This window comes from Pogona vitticeps, chromosome 3 (genome assembly GCF_051106095.1).
Source record: "Pogona vitticeps strain Pit_001003342236 chromosome 3, PviZW2.1, whole genome shotgun sequence".
NCBI classification, from domain to species: Eukaryota; Metazoa; Chordata; class Lepidosauria; order Squamata; family Agamidae; genus Pogona; species Pogona vitticeps.
Genome location: NC_135785.1, coordinates 143,301,045 through 143,313,833, shown reverse-complemented (window position 1 = coordinate 143,313,833; position 12,789 = coordinate 143,301,045). Strand labels below are relative to the sequence as shown.

The 12,789-nt window shown below is 43.5% G+C and overlaps 1 protein-coding gene across 1 annotated transcript in view; it reads left to right on the top strand.

Annotated features, from left to right (window-relative positions):
- The window catches only part of KLF12 (KLF transcription factor 12), a 328,938-nt gene that overhangs the window by 315,638 nt on the left and 511 nt on the right, over nucleotides 1-12,789 (top strand). The window contains exon 7 of the mRNA XM_078390763.1: nucleotides 12,578-12,789. This exon is cut by the window's right edge and continues 511 nt beyond it. Coding sequence (XP_078246889.1) covers nucleotides 12,578-12,660 — 83 coding nt within the window. The 3' untranslated portion in view covers nucleotides 12,661-12,789. The remainder of the gene's footprint in view (nucleotides 1-12,577) is intronic.

Here is a 12,789-nt window from a genome sequence, read left to right as displayed (position 1 = left end):
GTGGTGCCTATGTGGTGAAATATGCTGTCATTGTACCTGAACTTAGCCACACCTCAGATGGTGTTCCTACAGCTGGTAGAAACCTGGTTGTTCAAGAAGGCACTGAGGACCAGCTCAAGGTGACTGGATTTGGTTGCACGTTACACTCATGGACATTTTTATGAATATTTTTATGGCTGTGGTTTTACTGGCAGTTGTTAGCATTTTCAATCGTTTTATTGTTGAGATTTTATTGGCCTTTTAGTATGTCATATATGGCTTCGGGTGTGCCATTAGTGACAGAGGACAGAAATCAATAATAACAACAGTGATGACAGGGGAACTAATATAAAACTGATCCATCTGAATGGCACAGATATCCATTTATTCTCTACAGCACCAGAGCAATGCTGCTAACAAACAGTACTCTGGAACTGAAAATCCCACAGAACTCCTAAACTGTCATTTCACTTAATTCTCCCCCACCACCCACCCCACTTTCCTAAGATCACAGGATTCTTATTTTGGATCAGAACACTAATGTGATTTCACCTCTAACACAGGTTCTCTGCAGTGTACAGTTTGAGCATAAAGGTCAAGTCTAGGGAGGAGACTAAATTTTCATTTTGGGCCTTCCACACCCACCTACTCTGCACCAGTATCATCTCATCTCCCTTCCCTCTCCCGCATTCTCATTTGGGAAAAATATTCAACAGACATAAAATTTTGCTCTTATGGGAGCATTCATTTCAGTTAGTTCAACCTGATGACATGGACTGAATGCTCAAAAAGGGGGCCCTCAGAAAAGCACCCTTCCTTGTTACTGTGGTTTATAAATTAACTCATTTAAAATTAGTTAATATAAGTTAATTAATTAATAAGCCATAACAAGACTGAAGGGTATTTTTCTGAGGGCCCACATTATCAAGCACCCACATTATCCATGCCATCAGGTTGAATTAACTGTAATTTATTAATAAATTAATTAGCTACAGCAAGATTGAAGGGTGCTCTTGTGAGGGCCACCCTTTCAAGAACCCAGTCCATGTCATGAGGTTGAATTAAAGGAGTCATACTGGGGTAGGAGGAGAAGGGGACGACAGAGGATGAGATGGTTGGACAGTGTCATCAAAGCGACCAACATGAATTTGTCCCAACTCTGGGAGGCAGTAGAAGACAGGATGGCCTGGCGTGCTCTGGTCCATGGGGTCACGAAGAGTCGGACACGACTAAACAACTAAACACAACAACTGGGGTAGAAACTTGATAGGATTTGTGTGTGTGTGTGTGTGTGTGTGTGGCCTGCATCTGAGTTGTGTAGCCTTTAAGTTGGTCTTTAGATGGGAAACTGCTTATATTTGATAAAAATAATTATTTACTGCAACATGTTTGAGTTAAAACAAAATTTTAAAACAACAGTTAAAACAAAGCAATCTTCCCTTCAGCAAGATCTCCAACTGTCTGTTGACTCTGTAGCAGTACATCTTTTCTGGTGCCCTGATCCATAGGCAAGGGTCATGATTCTAGTATATTGCAGGTTGTAACTGCACTTGCAGAGATGACACTGAGGTCCATCTTCATCAGTGATTGCCTGGCGCTATCTGATAATTTTTTGAAAACAACATGTAGGATGAACTTGCAAACAGCCATTTCTATCAGATAGGAATCATTTTTACACTTGGATACCAGCTGATTATTGAAGAAGAAATTAGATACAAAAGATCTTGATAATTAAATTTGGAATGGGGAATGGCAAAGGCCATTGACAGCATTGCTCTTAAATGTCTCCTCACACCAAGCAGAGCCAAACTGGCTGCCTGGTTTACCAGGGAGCTGGTGGCGATGAAATGAGCAGGACATAGGCTTGAGCGAGGATGGCAGAAAACTCGGAGTGACTCTGACCAAATGTAGGCTAGGGCCCATTGGAAATCCTATTTTGTGGCAGTGCCAGCAGCAAAGAAGTATTTTTATTTATTTATTTATTTGATTTATACCCCGCCCATCTGGTCTACAAGACCACTCTAGGTGGCTTCCAACATCACACAAAGCAGTAAAATAATACAAAATATTACATAAATCATGAAGTAACAAATACAATACAAAGGCCAAATAAGAAAGAAAGAAAGAATGGAAATAAGTTCAGATATTAGCTGGAGGGAAGGCCTGAATATACAGCCATGTTTTTAATTGACTTTTAATGGCGCCCAGCGTAGGGGCCGTGCAAATCTCCGGAGGGAGGTTGTTCCAGAGGCGAGGGGCCACCACCAAGAAGGCCCAGTTTCGTGTCTTTTCCTTCCGGGCCTCTCTCGGCGTCAGGCCCCTCAGCCTCACCTCCTGACTCGCACGGGTGATCCAGGTAGATCTTGGTGGGAGCAGGCGTTCTGCCAAATATTGAGGTCCTAAAACGTTTAGCGCCTTATAAGTAAGCATTAAAACTTTGAAGTTGATGCGGAAACGAATGGGCAGCCAATGCAGCATGGCCAGCATAGGAGAAACATGCTGGTATTTTCTCACTCCACTAAGGAATCTGGCTGCCACATTCTACACCACCTGAAGTTTCTGCATCAGCCTCAAAGGCAGCCCCATGTAGAGTGTGTTACAGTGGTCTAATCTTGAGATTACGAGCGCATGCACCAAGGTAGTGAGCACCCTTGTGTCAAGATAGGGTCACAGCCGGGCAATCCACCAAAGGCGGAAAAAGGCGGTGCGGACTACCGATGCCACCAGCATTTCCATGGTGAGCGTCGGGTCCAGATGTACCCCCAAGCTGCGGACCCCGCTCTTCACGGCCAGGGTCACCCCCCCCAAATGTGAGAGAGTCACCTAAGTCACCAACCACGGGGGCTCCCACCCTCAGTACTTCCATCTTGTCCTGGTTCAGCCTTAGTCCATTTTCCTGCATCCATTTCAGTACGGTCCTCAGGCAGTGCTGGAGGGACAGGATGGCATCACCTGCAGTTGGTGAAAAGAAGATGTAGAGCTGAGTGTCATCAGCATATTAATGACACCGCACCCCACACCCCCTAATGACCCCACCCAGCAGCCTCATATAGATGTTGAACAGCATTGGGGAGATAATTGACCCCTGTGGGACCCCGCAATTGAGACTCCACGGAGCCAAAACACTCTCCCCAAGCTGCACTCTCTGGAGGCGGTCCTCTAAGAAGGAACGGAGCCAGGCAAGCACCAAGCCACCAATTCCCAGCTCGGAGAGCCTCCCCAGGAGGATACCATGGTTGATGGTATCGAAGGCCGCCGAGATGTCGAGGAGTCATTATTCTGTGCCACCATTGCAGCTGCAGAGTCATCCAGAGGACCTCTTTCAAGTAATCAAGGGCCTATTGCATCACAGCCTGAATGAAGAGAATGTAAACCATACCGTAGCTCACTGTGAAGAATATGCATGAGACTTGGCAGAAAAAATTACTTGGATCTGCTTTGACTTGGATGCTGTGGTTGATACAGGTCGTACAAATGTAACTATGGCCCCTGCTTGCCCTGTGTTCATGAATGAGTTTCAGTGACCTCTCAGTGGCTTTCAATACCATTGACCAAGGTATCCTTCTGGCCTGTCTCTTTGGGATGGGGCATGAAGGCACTGTTTTATGGTAGTTCTAGTCCTTCCTGGAGGGGAAAACTCAGAAGGTAGTGCTGTGAGACTTCTGTCCCTAGTCACTGGCCTGCAAACTCCCTCAGGGTTGTTTTGTCTCCTGTGTTGTTTAACATCTACATGAAACCCCTGGGAGAGATTCTCTGGAATTTTGGTGTTTAGTGTCAACAGTATGCAGATCATGCCAAACTCTATCTCTCCTTGCCATCTAAAACTGAGGAAATTGTTTCAGCTCTAGATCAGTATCTGATGTCAGTAGTGGACTGGATGAAGTTGAATAAACTGAAACTTAATCCAGACAAGACAGGGGTGATCCTAGTCAGTCGAAAGGCAGATGCAGCCTCTGCTGAATGGGGTTGCAGGCCCTCTCAAAGCACAGACTCGCAGCTTGCAGGTGCTCCTGGATTAGTCTCTGAGCCTGGATGCCTAGGTTTTGGCAGTGCCAAAAGTGCCTTTGCATAATTAGAGCTGGTGTGCCAGCTGTGCCCATTCCTCGAGGGGGTCTGATCTGGCCACAGTGGCACATGCCTTAGTTACATCTCAGCTGGATTACTGTGACATATTTGATGTGGGACTGCCTCTGGAAAGTGTTTGGAAACTTCAGCAGGTCCAAAATGCAGCAACCAGATCGATAACTAGGGCTGGTCACAGGGACCACATAAGGCTCCTGTTACAGCAGCTCCACTGGCTGCCGATCTGTTTCCAGGCACAATTAGAAGTGCTGGTTTTAACCTATGAAGTAGAAATGGGCACAACCCGCCTATTTGGCAATTTGTGCCAGTTCGTTTAGAGGCCAAATAGGTGTTCAGTGCTTCAAACCCTCATCTACTCCAGTGGATGCCCACTTAGAGGCAGCAGCCTGGCTTCCCTGCTCCGCTTCCTCCAGGTGCTGCCCCTGAGTGGGTGTCTGCTGGAGGAGGCGGGGCTTTGAAGCACCGAACATGGGTTCAGCCACCAAATGAACTGGCACAAATACCGAAACCAGCGGGTCATGCCCGTCTCTTCTATAAAGCCCTAAGGTGCTTGGGTCCAAGCTATCTCAAGGACCTCATCTCCCTTTATAAGGAGTTAAGATAAATAGAGGAGTTAAGATAAATAGAGGCAGCCTTTCTCTCAGTCCCACCACCCTCACAGTGCACTTGGTTGGGGACACAGGAGAGAGGCCCTTCTCTGCTGCTGCTCCCAAACTCTGGAATTCCCTCTCACGGGAGGCCAGGCTAGCTTGATCTTTGCTGTCCTTCTGCAAGCAAAATAAAACATTTCCGGTCAGGCCAGGTTCCCCTTATGACTGGCTGCCTGAGTGGGGTTTTAAAAAGGATTTTGTGTCTTACTTTTTGAGTGTGTTGTTAGTGTTGTTTTTAGTTACAGTCTTTTAGTATGATGTTTCTGATCCTTTTTAGCATTTGTATACTTACTGTTTATACCTTTAAATACTGTATTTTAATTGGGTCCTTTTTTTAGAAGAAAGGTGGGGTAGAAATATTTTAAATAAAGAAATAAAGCTTTAACAGGCTTTTTGAATGATCACCAGATCTGTGGCACTTTAAAGCATGCACAGCGTACTTTAATATGCTGAGCCTCTATGCCTGCGGCCAGTTCCTTAAGGGTAATTTTCCCATTTTGTGGAGGCTGCTTTGAAGTGCTTCAGATGAAAGCCTCCTGGGAAGGGTTATTTGCGTTCATGTTTTGTTACTAGGTTAAAAGAGAAGCAGAGTTCAGAATGGCTGTTTGCTTTCTTAAACCTCACCTTGCTGTATTTATACTCAAAGTACAGTACTGCATGAAGAGGGAGGGAGGGAGGGAGAAAATCTTGGAGAATAAATTATTAGTCAAGAGTATTGTCTGAGTGCCACATTGTGACACCAACTTGAGAAAAAGCCATCAGCAGCTTAGATCATGGAGGGAGTGCACCATCAACATCTTTATGACAATCATGTCATGAGAGATGGGTTCTTGTTGCCTCTGGATGCATGCAATGTTTGCCTGGGAAGTTTTTGAAACGTTGAGATTTGTTCATATGTTAGCTAAACTTATATCTCACTTTTCTTCCAATGCACTCAAAGCAGTATACATTAGCCTGTGGCTACATGGTCAAATATCACCGGATTTGCTTCACTTATACAATGGGTAAATTTGAAGTAGTTCTTACTGACCCTTGACACAAAGGCTGATTTGAATTGGCCCAGCCCCTTTTGCTCCCAAAGCAGCTTTTTTTTCCTCTGCTGCTGCAAGGGTGTCTGCATTTTCAAGCAGGAATGACTCAAGCAGGCTTATGTGGTTAGTTGCAATATGTTCTTGTAAAGACAGGGAAGTGTGTCTGTAGGTGGTGTTTTGGTGATGTAGACAATTTGGGGCATAATGATCAGGACCGGGGGGGGGGGGGTGCCCTTGCATTATTTTCTCTCCACGACTGTCATCTAAATTTTTAAACATTTCTTCCATGTATATATGGATTACTCTACTGCCTTATCACCGGGCCATCATTATGATTATTTCCTTTATGCCCCTGTCAGTGTGCAACACTTTGTATCATTGCATGGGAGTTGTGCACACCACAAATCAAAAAAAGGAACACTTTAATTAGCAAAAAATCTGACAGGTCTGGTGTTATCATTCTCATTATGCAAGCAGAGCTACTCAACAGGATACTGACCTTGTTTTTGCTGCTCCTCACAGTATCCTGTGAGTTACATCACATGGGAAGAAGGAGAGAATGAGTCAGGTTTGAGGTCAGCCAGTGAGTATCTTGGCTCAATTGAGATGGGAGCCTGAATGTCTCAAGTGCCGGTATAACAAATTAATCACTACAACACAGTGCTTCTTTCTGCAAGGACATGGGAGACACTTGCAGGATTTGTGTCCATGTGGCTTACACAGTCTTGTTCATAAAATACATTGGTGTCTCGACTTACGAACATCCCTACTTATGACCATTTTGAGTTATGACCAGCTTCGGCCGCAAAGTTTTGCTTCTACTTGCGACTGGATATTCCACTTACGAACAGAAAAAGGCAGAGAAAAAAGTGAGAAATTCAAATTTCTAATCATAGGTGGCAACGAGGCTGCTTCTTTGTAGCTCTTTCACCCCAGCAGTTAGAGAGTGTGCGTCAGAGGAGGCTTGGGACTTCCTTGCTTCTTCTGAGTGAGCGTGTGTGTGTGTGTCTGTTTGCAGGGAGACTTCAGGCTGCCTGGTAAGGTAAGGTGCTGTTTTCTGCTTTTTAAAAACTCTTCTGGGTGTTTTTGCAGGATGGTTTTGAGTGGGGTGCTTATGCTTCTGTGCTATGATGGGTTTTGGGGGGGTTGTTTGTTTTTTGTTTCCCCCCCATTTCTGATAGGTCTTGGGGGGTTTGGTTGGTTTTTGGAGTGTTTTTTCCCATTTCCAATGGGTCTTGGGGGTTTGTTTGTTTGTTTTTCCCCCCATTTCCAATGGATCTGGGGGGGTTGGTTGTTTTTTGTTTTTTTTCCCAATTTCCAATGGGTCTTGGGGGGTTGGGTTGTTTTTTTGCTTCCCCCCCCCATTTCCAATAGGTCTTCAGAAGTTTGTTTGCTTTTTAGGTTTTTTTCCCCATTTCCGATGGGTCTTGGGGGGTTGGTTTGTTTGTTTGTTTTGCTTCCCCCCCATTTCCAATGGATCTTCGGGGGTTTGGTTGCTTTTTGGTTTTTTTCCCCATTTCTGATGGGTCCTTATGCTTCCCTTGCTTTTTCCTTTTTTTTCATTTCTGACCTGCCCCCTTTGTTCTCTGTGCATTTCCAATCTGCTCTGTTTGTTTTCTGTGCATTTCCAATGGGTCTTGCACTCTTGATTGCTTTTCTTCCTCCCCCCCTTCCAATGGAAGGGATTAATCACATTTCCAATAAATCTTGCAGTGATTTTTTAAAAATTTTTTGTGTGTGTGATGTTTTTTTCTTCAGCCGGAACGGATTAATCACATTTCAGTGCATTCCTATGGGAAATGGTGCTTTGATTTACGACCATTTCGAGTTACATTCGCTCGATTCAAGATCGATCAAACTGAAACTGTTCGTTTGCCATCATTTACTCAGCAGAGTCCCCCCTTCATTGTGAATGAGCAGGATGTGAGACAGACTATGAAGGTGGTTAACTCCAGAAAAGCAGCTGGACCCGACTTAATTCCTGGTTGGATGGTAAAAGGCTGTGCTGATCAGCTAGCCGGGATATGGACTGTAATTTTTAATCGATCCCTGACACTATGTGCAGTTCCTGTCTGTCTCAAGGCTTCCATCATCGTTCCACTGCCTAAAAAGTTGCCTACAAACAGTCCGAATGACTATAGGCCGGTGGCACTAACTTCAATCTTAATTAAGTGCTTTGAGCAGTTAGTTTGGAAATATATTATCTCCTGCCTTCCTGATTCCTTTGATGGGCTTCAGTTTGCTTATAAAGAAAATAGATCAACTGAGGATGCAATTAATACAGTGCTTTATATGGTTCTATCCCACTTGGAAACACAAGGGAATTATGTAAGAATGCTGTTTGCGGACTTTAGCTCTGCTTTTAATACCATTATACCCCACAGATTAATAGTCAAACTTAAAGATCTAGATTTTCCAGATTCTATCTGTCTGTGGATTTTGGATTTTTTAACAAATCGTCCACAAAGGGTTAAACTGAATGACTACATCTCTACTGACAAGATACTCAGCACTGGCACTCCACAAGGTTGTGTCCTCAGTCCACTACTGTTCTCCATTTATTCATCGGATTGCACCAATAACCATCCCAGTAATCGGATTATCAAATTTGCAGACGACACTACACTAGTAGGACTTATTTCCGGGGATGATGAGTCGGTGTATCGGGATGAGGTATTACAGCTATCCCGTTGGTGCAAAAAAAACAGTCTTCTATTTAACATCCAAAAAACTAAGGAATTTATAGTGGACTATAGGAAAAAAAAGAGCATACATTCAGCCACTGTATATAGACGGAGTTTGTGTGGAACAGGTGGTTGAATGTAAGTTTCTTGGGACCATCATAACAAATGACCTGACTTGGAGTGCAAACACCGCTGCGTTAATCAGGAAGGCACAACAACGGTTGTACTTTCTAAGGATTCTTAGAAAACAACAATTGACTGAGAGTTTGTTAACCACCTTCTATCGGAGTTCGATTGAGAGCATATTATCCTACTGTCTCTGTGTATGGTTCACGAGCTGCACAGTGGCAGAGAAAAAGGCAATTCAAAGGGTGATTAAGACGGCCCAAAACATCATTGGCTGTTCACTCCTCTCTTTGGAAGAATTGTATAAGGACAGATGTAAGAGGAAGATATCTAACATACTGAAAGACTCCTCTCATCCGGGACATCAGTTCTTTGAACTATTGCCATCGAGAAGGAGATTCAGGGTATTGAAAGCAAGGACAAGCAGATTCAAGAACAGCTTCTACCCAAGTGCAGTATTGAGTTTAAATGCGGGGTCATAAGTTTTTGGTGGAATTTTAATTGCTGGGAGAAATGGGTTATCTATATTTGTATGGTGAGTGTTGTGCATATTTTAACTTTTTTTGTAGTGGTGTTGTCCAGTTTTACCTTGGGGAAGAGCACCTCATTTCGTTGCACCCACTTGTGAGTGCAATGACAAATAAATGTCTTATGTCTTACATCCATCTTCTGGAACAGATTATGGTCGTAAGTCAAGGCATCACATGCTCGCAATGTTCCTGAAGCTCAGAATGGCTACCTGCCTGTCACATGTTGGGGCCACTTGACAAACCTGACTGATTACACCAACCTTCATCTTTCATTCCCTGCAACAGATTCGGTCTGTAAATGTATTTACTTTTTAATTTGCTAGCCACATTTATCTCCTCCTATCATTCCTCCAATAGGGTCATGGGAGCATACATGGTTCTTCCCCCCCGCCCCCATTTTTCTCCTCAAAACAAGCCTAGTAAGGTCAGTCAGCCTGCGAGAGGGAAGCTATCCCAAAAGCACCCAAAGAAATTATGTTATGCAAAGGTGTAATTGTGGAGGGGAATTGCCTCAAGTTAACAAATCTCTGTAGATATTATCTATTGCATGCCAAGTCGTACAACTCAGTATTCAACAAACAACATCTACAGAGACTTCTTAATGTGAAACCATTTCACTCCAAACATTATGTCATTTGTACAGCAGTGTGCCAGGATTCAGCCAATGAGTTTCGAGGCTCAGTGGGGGAAAGCACCTGGATCTCTGAGCCACTGCCCAGCATTCCAGATACTACACCACACTGCTACTTTCCTGGTGCACACAGGTAAATTAAACATGCAAACACTGTCCTCATTGCAGGCCTGCTATTAATTCCACTCAGAGTTCAGAGGGCTTCCAAAGGCTAAAATATATGTTCTGCCTCCAGCAAACATCATCCATGCCTGGCTGCTATTTACCCTTTCCAAAGTAAGGTCAAGAAAACAAGATTCCCAGTGAAGAAGTACTGGGTGGGACCCAAGGCACTTAATCCTTCCATCAACCCCTGTTTCCACTCTCCATTTTCAATCCCTTTCTTTTTCATCTCTAACCTAGGTTTCAGTTTGTGATTGAAACACAAGTCTGGCTCTCCAGCTGGGACCGAGTGGCGATGGACATGCCCGCTTTCCAATTGGAAATCATGCATTCCCAGATGTAAATTACACAAGAGAACTAGCAGCCATATTTCAACAGCATGCATTAATTTTTTGCTTGTAAACCTCTTAGCTAGAGAGGAAAGAGAACCATTCAGATTATGTGCCTCAATTTCCATGTATGGCCTACCCTTATATAAATGTCTAAGAGAAGACATTTATATAAGGGAAAGGTTAAGCAGGGAATTGCTATAGCTCATCAGGTATTGCTCGCTCAGTGGTAAAGGATGTGCTTTCCATGCAGAAGGTCTCAGGTTCAATCTCTAACATCTTCTGGTAGCACTGGAATGGTACCTAAAGCCCTGGAGAGCAGTGGCCACTCATGATGCAGATGAGGGATACAGAACAACACAAACCGATGGGCAGACTCAGTCCTATGCCCTGCTTTTGTTTGACTTCTAAAACAAGTATGCTTTGCATTGTCTAATTTGGATTATCTATTAGTTTTTATTTTGTTTTATTTTATTTTACTTACTTTGTAATTTTATTCTGTTTTATCATGACTTAAACCACTCTTTTATCTGCTCTGAGTGGTACATAAGCACTAGAAGAGTAGGATCTTTTTCTATAAATAAATAAAATTAATGATTTTTCTAAAATCAGATATGAAAAGAGTTTGTTGCAGGGCTCCACACTTACTTTGGAACATATTCTCCTTCAGTGAGCTGTGAAAGAAAGAGCAACAATATTCACACAGTACTTACAAGCGTGAAAAGGGTGAGGGGCCATCACAGGCACAACTTCTTTTGCGGCTTCCTGTTAAGGCAGAAGCAGTTAGGTAATTCAATTCTGAATTCAGTGTCTGTGGGATTCCTGCCATGGCTTCTGGCCACTGCAGGCTGGAAAAGGCCTCTTCAAAATGTGGTAATTCAGCCCTCCAACAATAAGGGCCCCTTGTGTGGAATAAGGTCCGGGCTAGAGATGGGCATGAACTGGAAAACCATGAATCCCCGAAAAAATGAACCCGGATGATAGGTGGGCAAATGCTCAGAGGTAGCAGCCAGCTCCTGGCAGGGAAGCCGGACCCACTGCTTCTGAGGATGGTGCCCACAGAGGTGGTGGCAGGAGTAGTGGTGGTGGCAGGAGTAGGTAGGTAGCGCTATTGGGTGGTGGGAAGGGGGCAGGCAGGCATCTCCTTGTGGGAAAGCAAAGGAAACACCAAAGGGGAAAATGTTTGCTTTGACAAAATGGAATCCCCGACCTGGGTCATGGAGAACCAGCTCGACTCGCTGTACTTTTTGTTTCATAGTTTGTTTTGTGCCCATCTCTAGTCCTGGCCTTTGGCTGTACGGTAAATCCTCCCCTCACATATGGCTGCTGTGCATGGTTACTCAGCAGCTAAAGTCACTGTCTTCAGTGGGGTTTTCTCTTCATTAAGGATATTTGGGATTGTAGCCATAGCTTAAAAAGTAAGAAACAGGTGCATCAGCCTTCAGGAAACGTCTCCTTTTCTTCTTTGAATAGTTTTGCTCGGAGAGACTCTCTAAGGTGCAGCTATTATTTCATCTGGTTGTTGTGCCAGTTTCTGTTCTTTACTCCCTTTGGTGAGGCTGTGTAAAAGCTTTTTAGCTTATTGCTTCTTTGTTTCCAGGATTAATGCCTCTGAAAATGTGCATGTTGAGGTTTTCACCTTGGCTTGCGCTGCCACTGTTACATATCAGAGGCTGATTCTGATGTTCTGTCCTTTAAGTGGCTTTTCTGTTTTTCTTGATACACATCACTCACACTTGATTGGCTTGATGGGTTTTTCTGTGATACGGACCTGCAAACTTCACATTGCTAGTACTATGCTTCTATTCTAAAAAACCCCCACAATAGCCTAGAGGGTGATTTTATTCTTTCCTCCTATGTAACTTTTGAAGATTGAGTGGTTCCCCCATTCTCCTCTTTAAATCTTCTGGAAATATCAAGTTTACCAGAAATGAGATTTTTGTAACAAAGCCCCTGCAGAATCATTCAGTCATGGTTTTGCACTCCTGTAATTGTACTTTCGTTTGTTTACAGAAAAGCCTTAATGTTTTGCATTACAATAGTACATGGAGTTATTTTCCAGAAGTACACAAACAGTTCTAAGGGCAAAGGGCAATTATAGGAAACAAACCAAACAACTTAGAACATCTCCTCTCTGCTTGATGTATCACTGCTCCACAGAGATATTTCCTTTAAATTAATGGGACTAAATTAGAAAGACTGGTGGGCTAAAATTAGGCTATTTAAAAAGTTCAATGGCTGTAGAGTGGCTGAATTAGCCATACACTGCAAGGGAGCAATCCATTATATATTTAATTTTTTATATTTTATATCAAATATTTTATATTGTATATAACATAAATAATAATATTTTATATTTTATTACACTGTAGTGACACCTGGATCCCCTGCACCTCTGTGCCAGGAGAAAGAACATCACTGGATTCTGGCCAGGCCATGGAATTCTGAAGCCTAACCCATATGGCAGTGCTGGAGAAATTCTGCCCTCTGAAGTTCCCCAGCAGGGCACATGGACTCTTCCTCATTACGCTGTTATTTGGAAGTTCAGGGGTTTGTCTGTATGGATTTTCACCTGCTCTAAAAG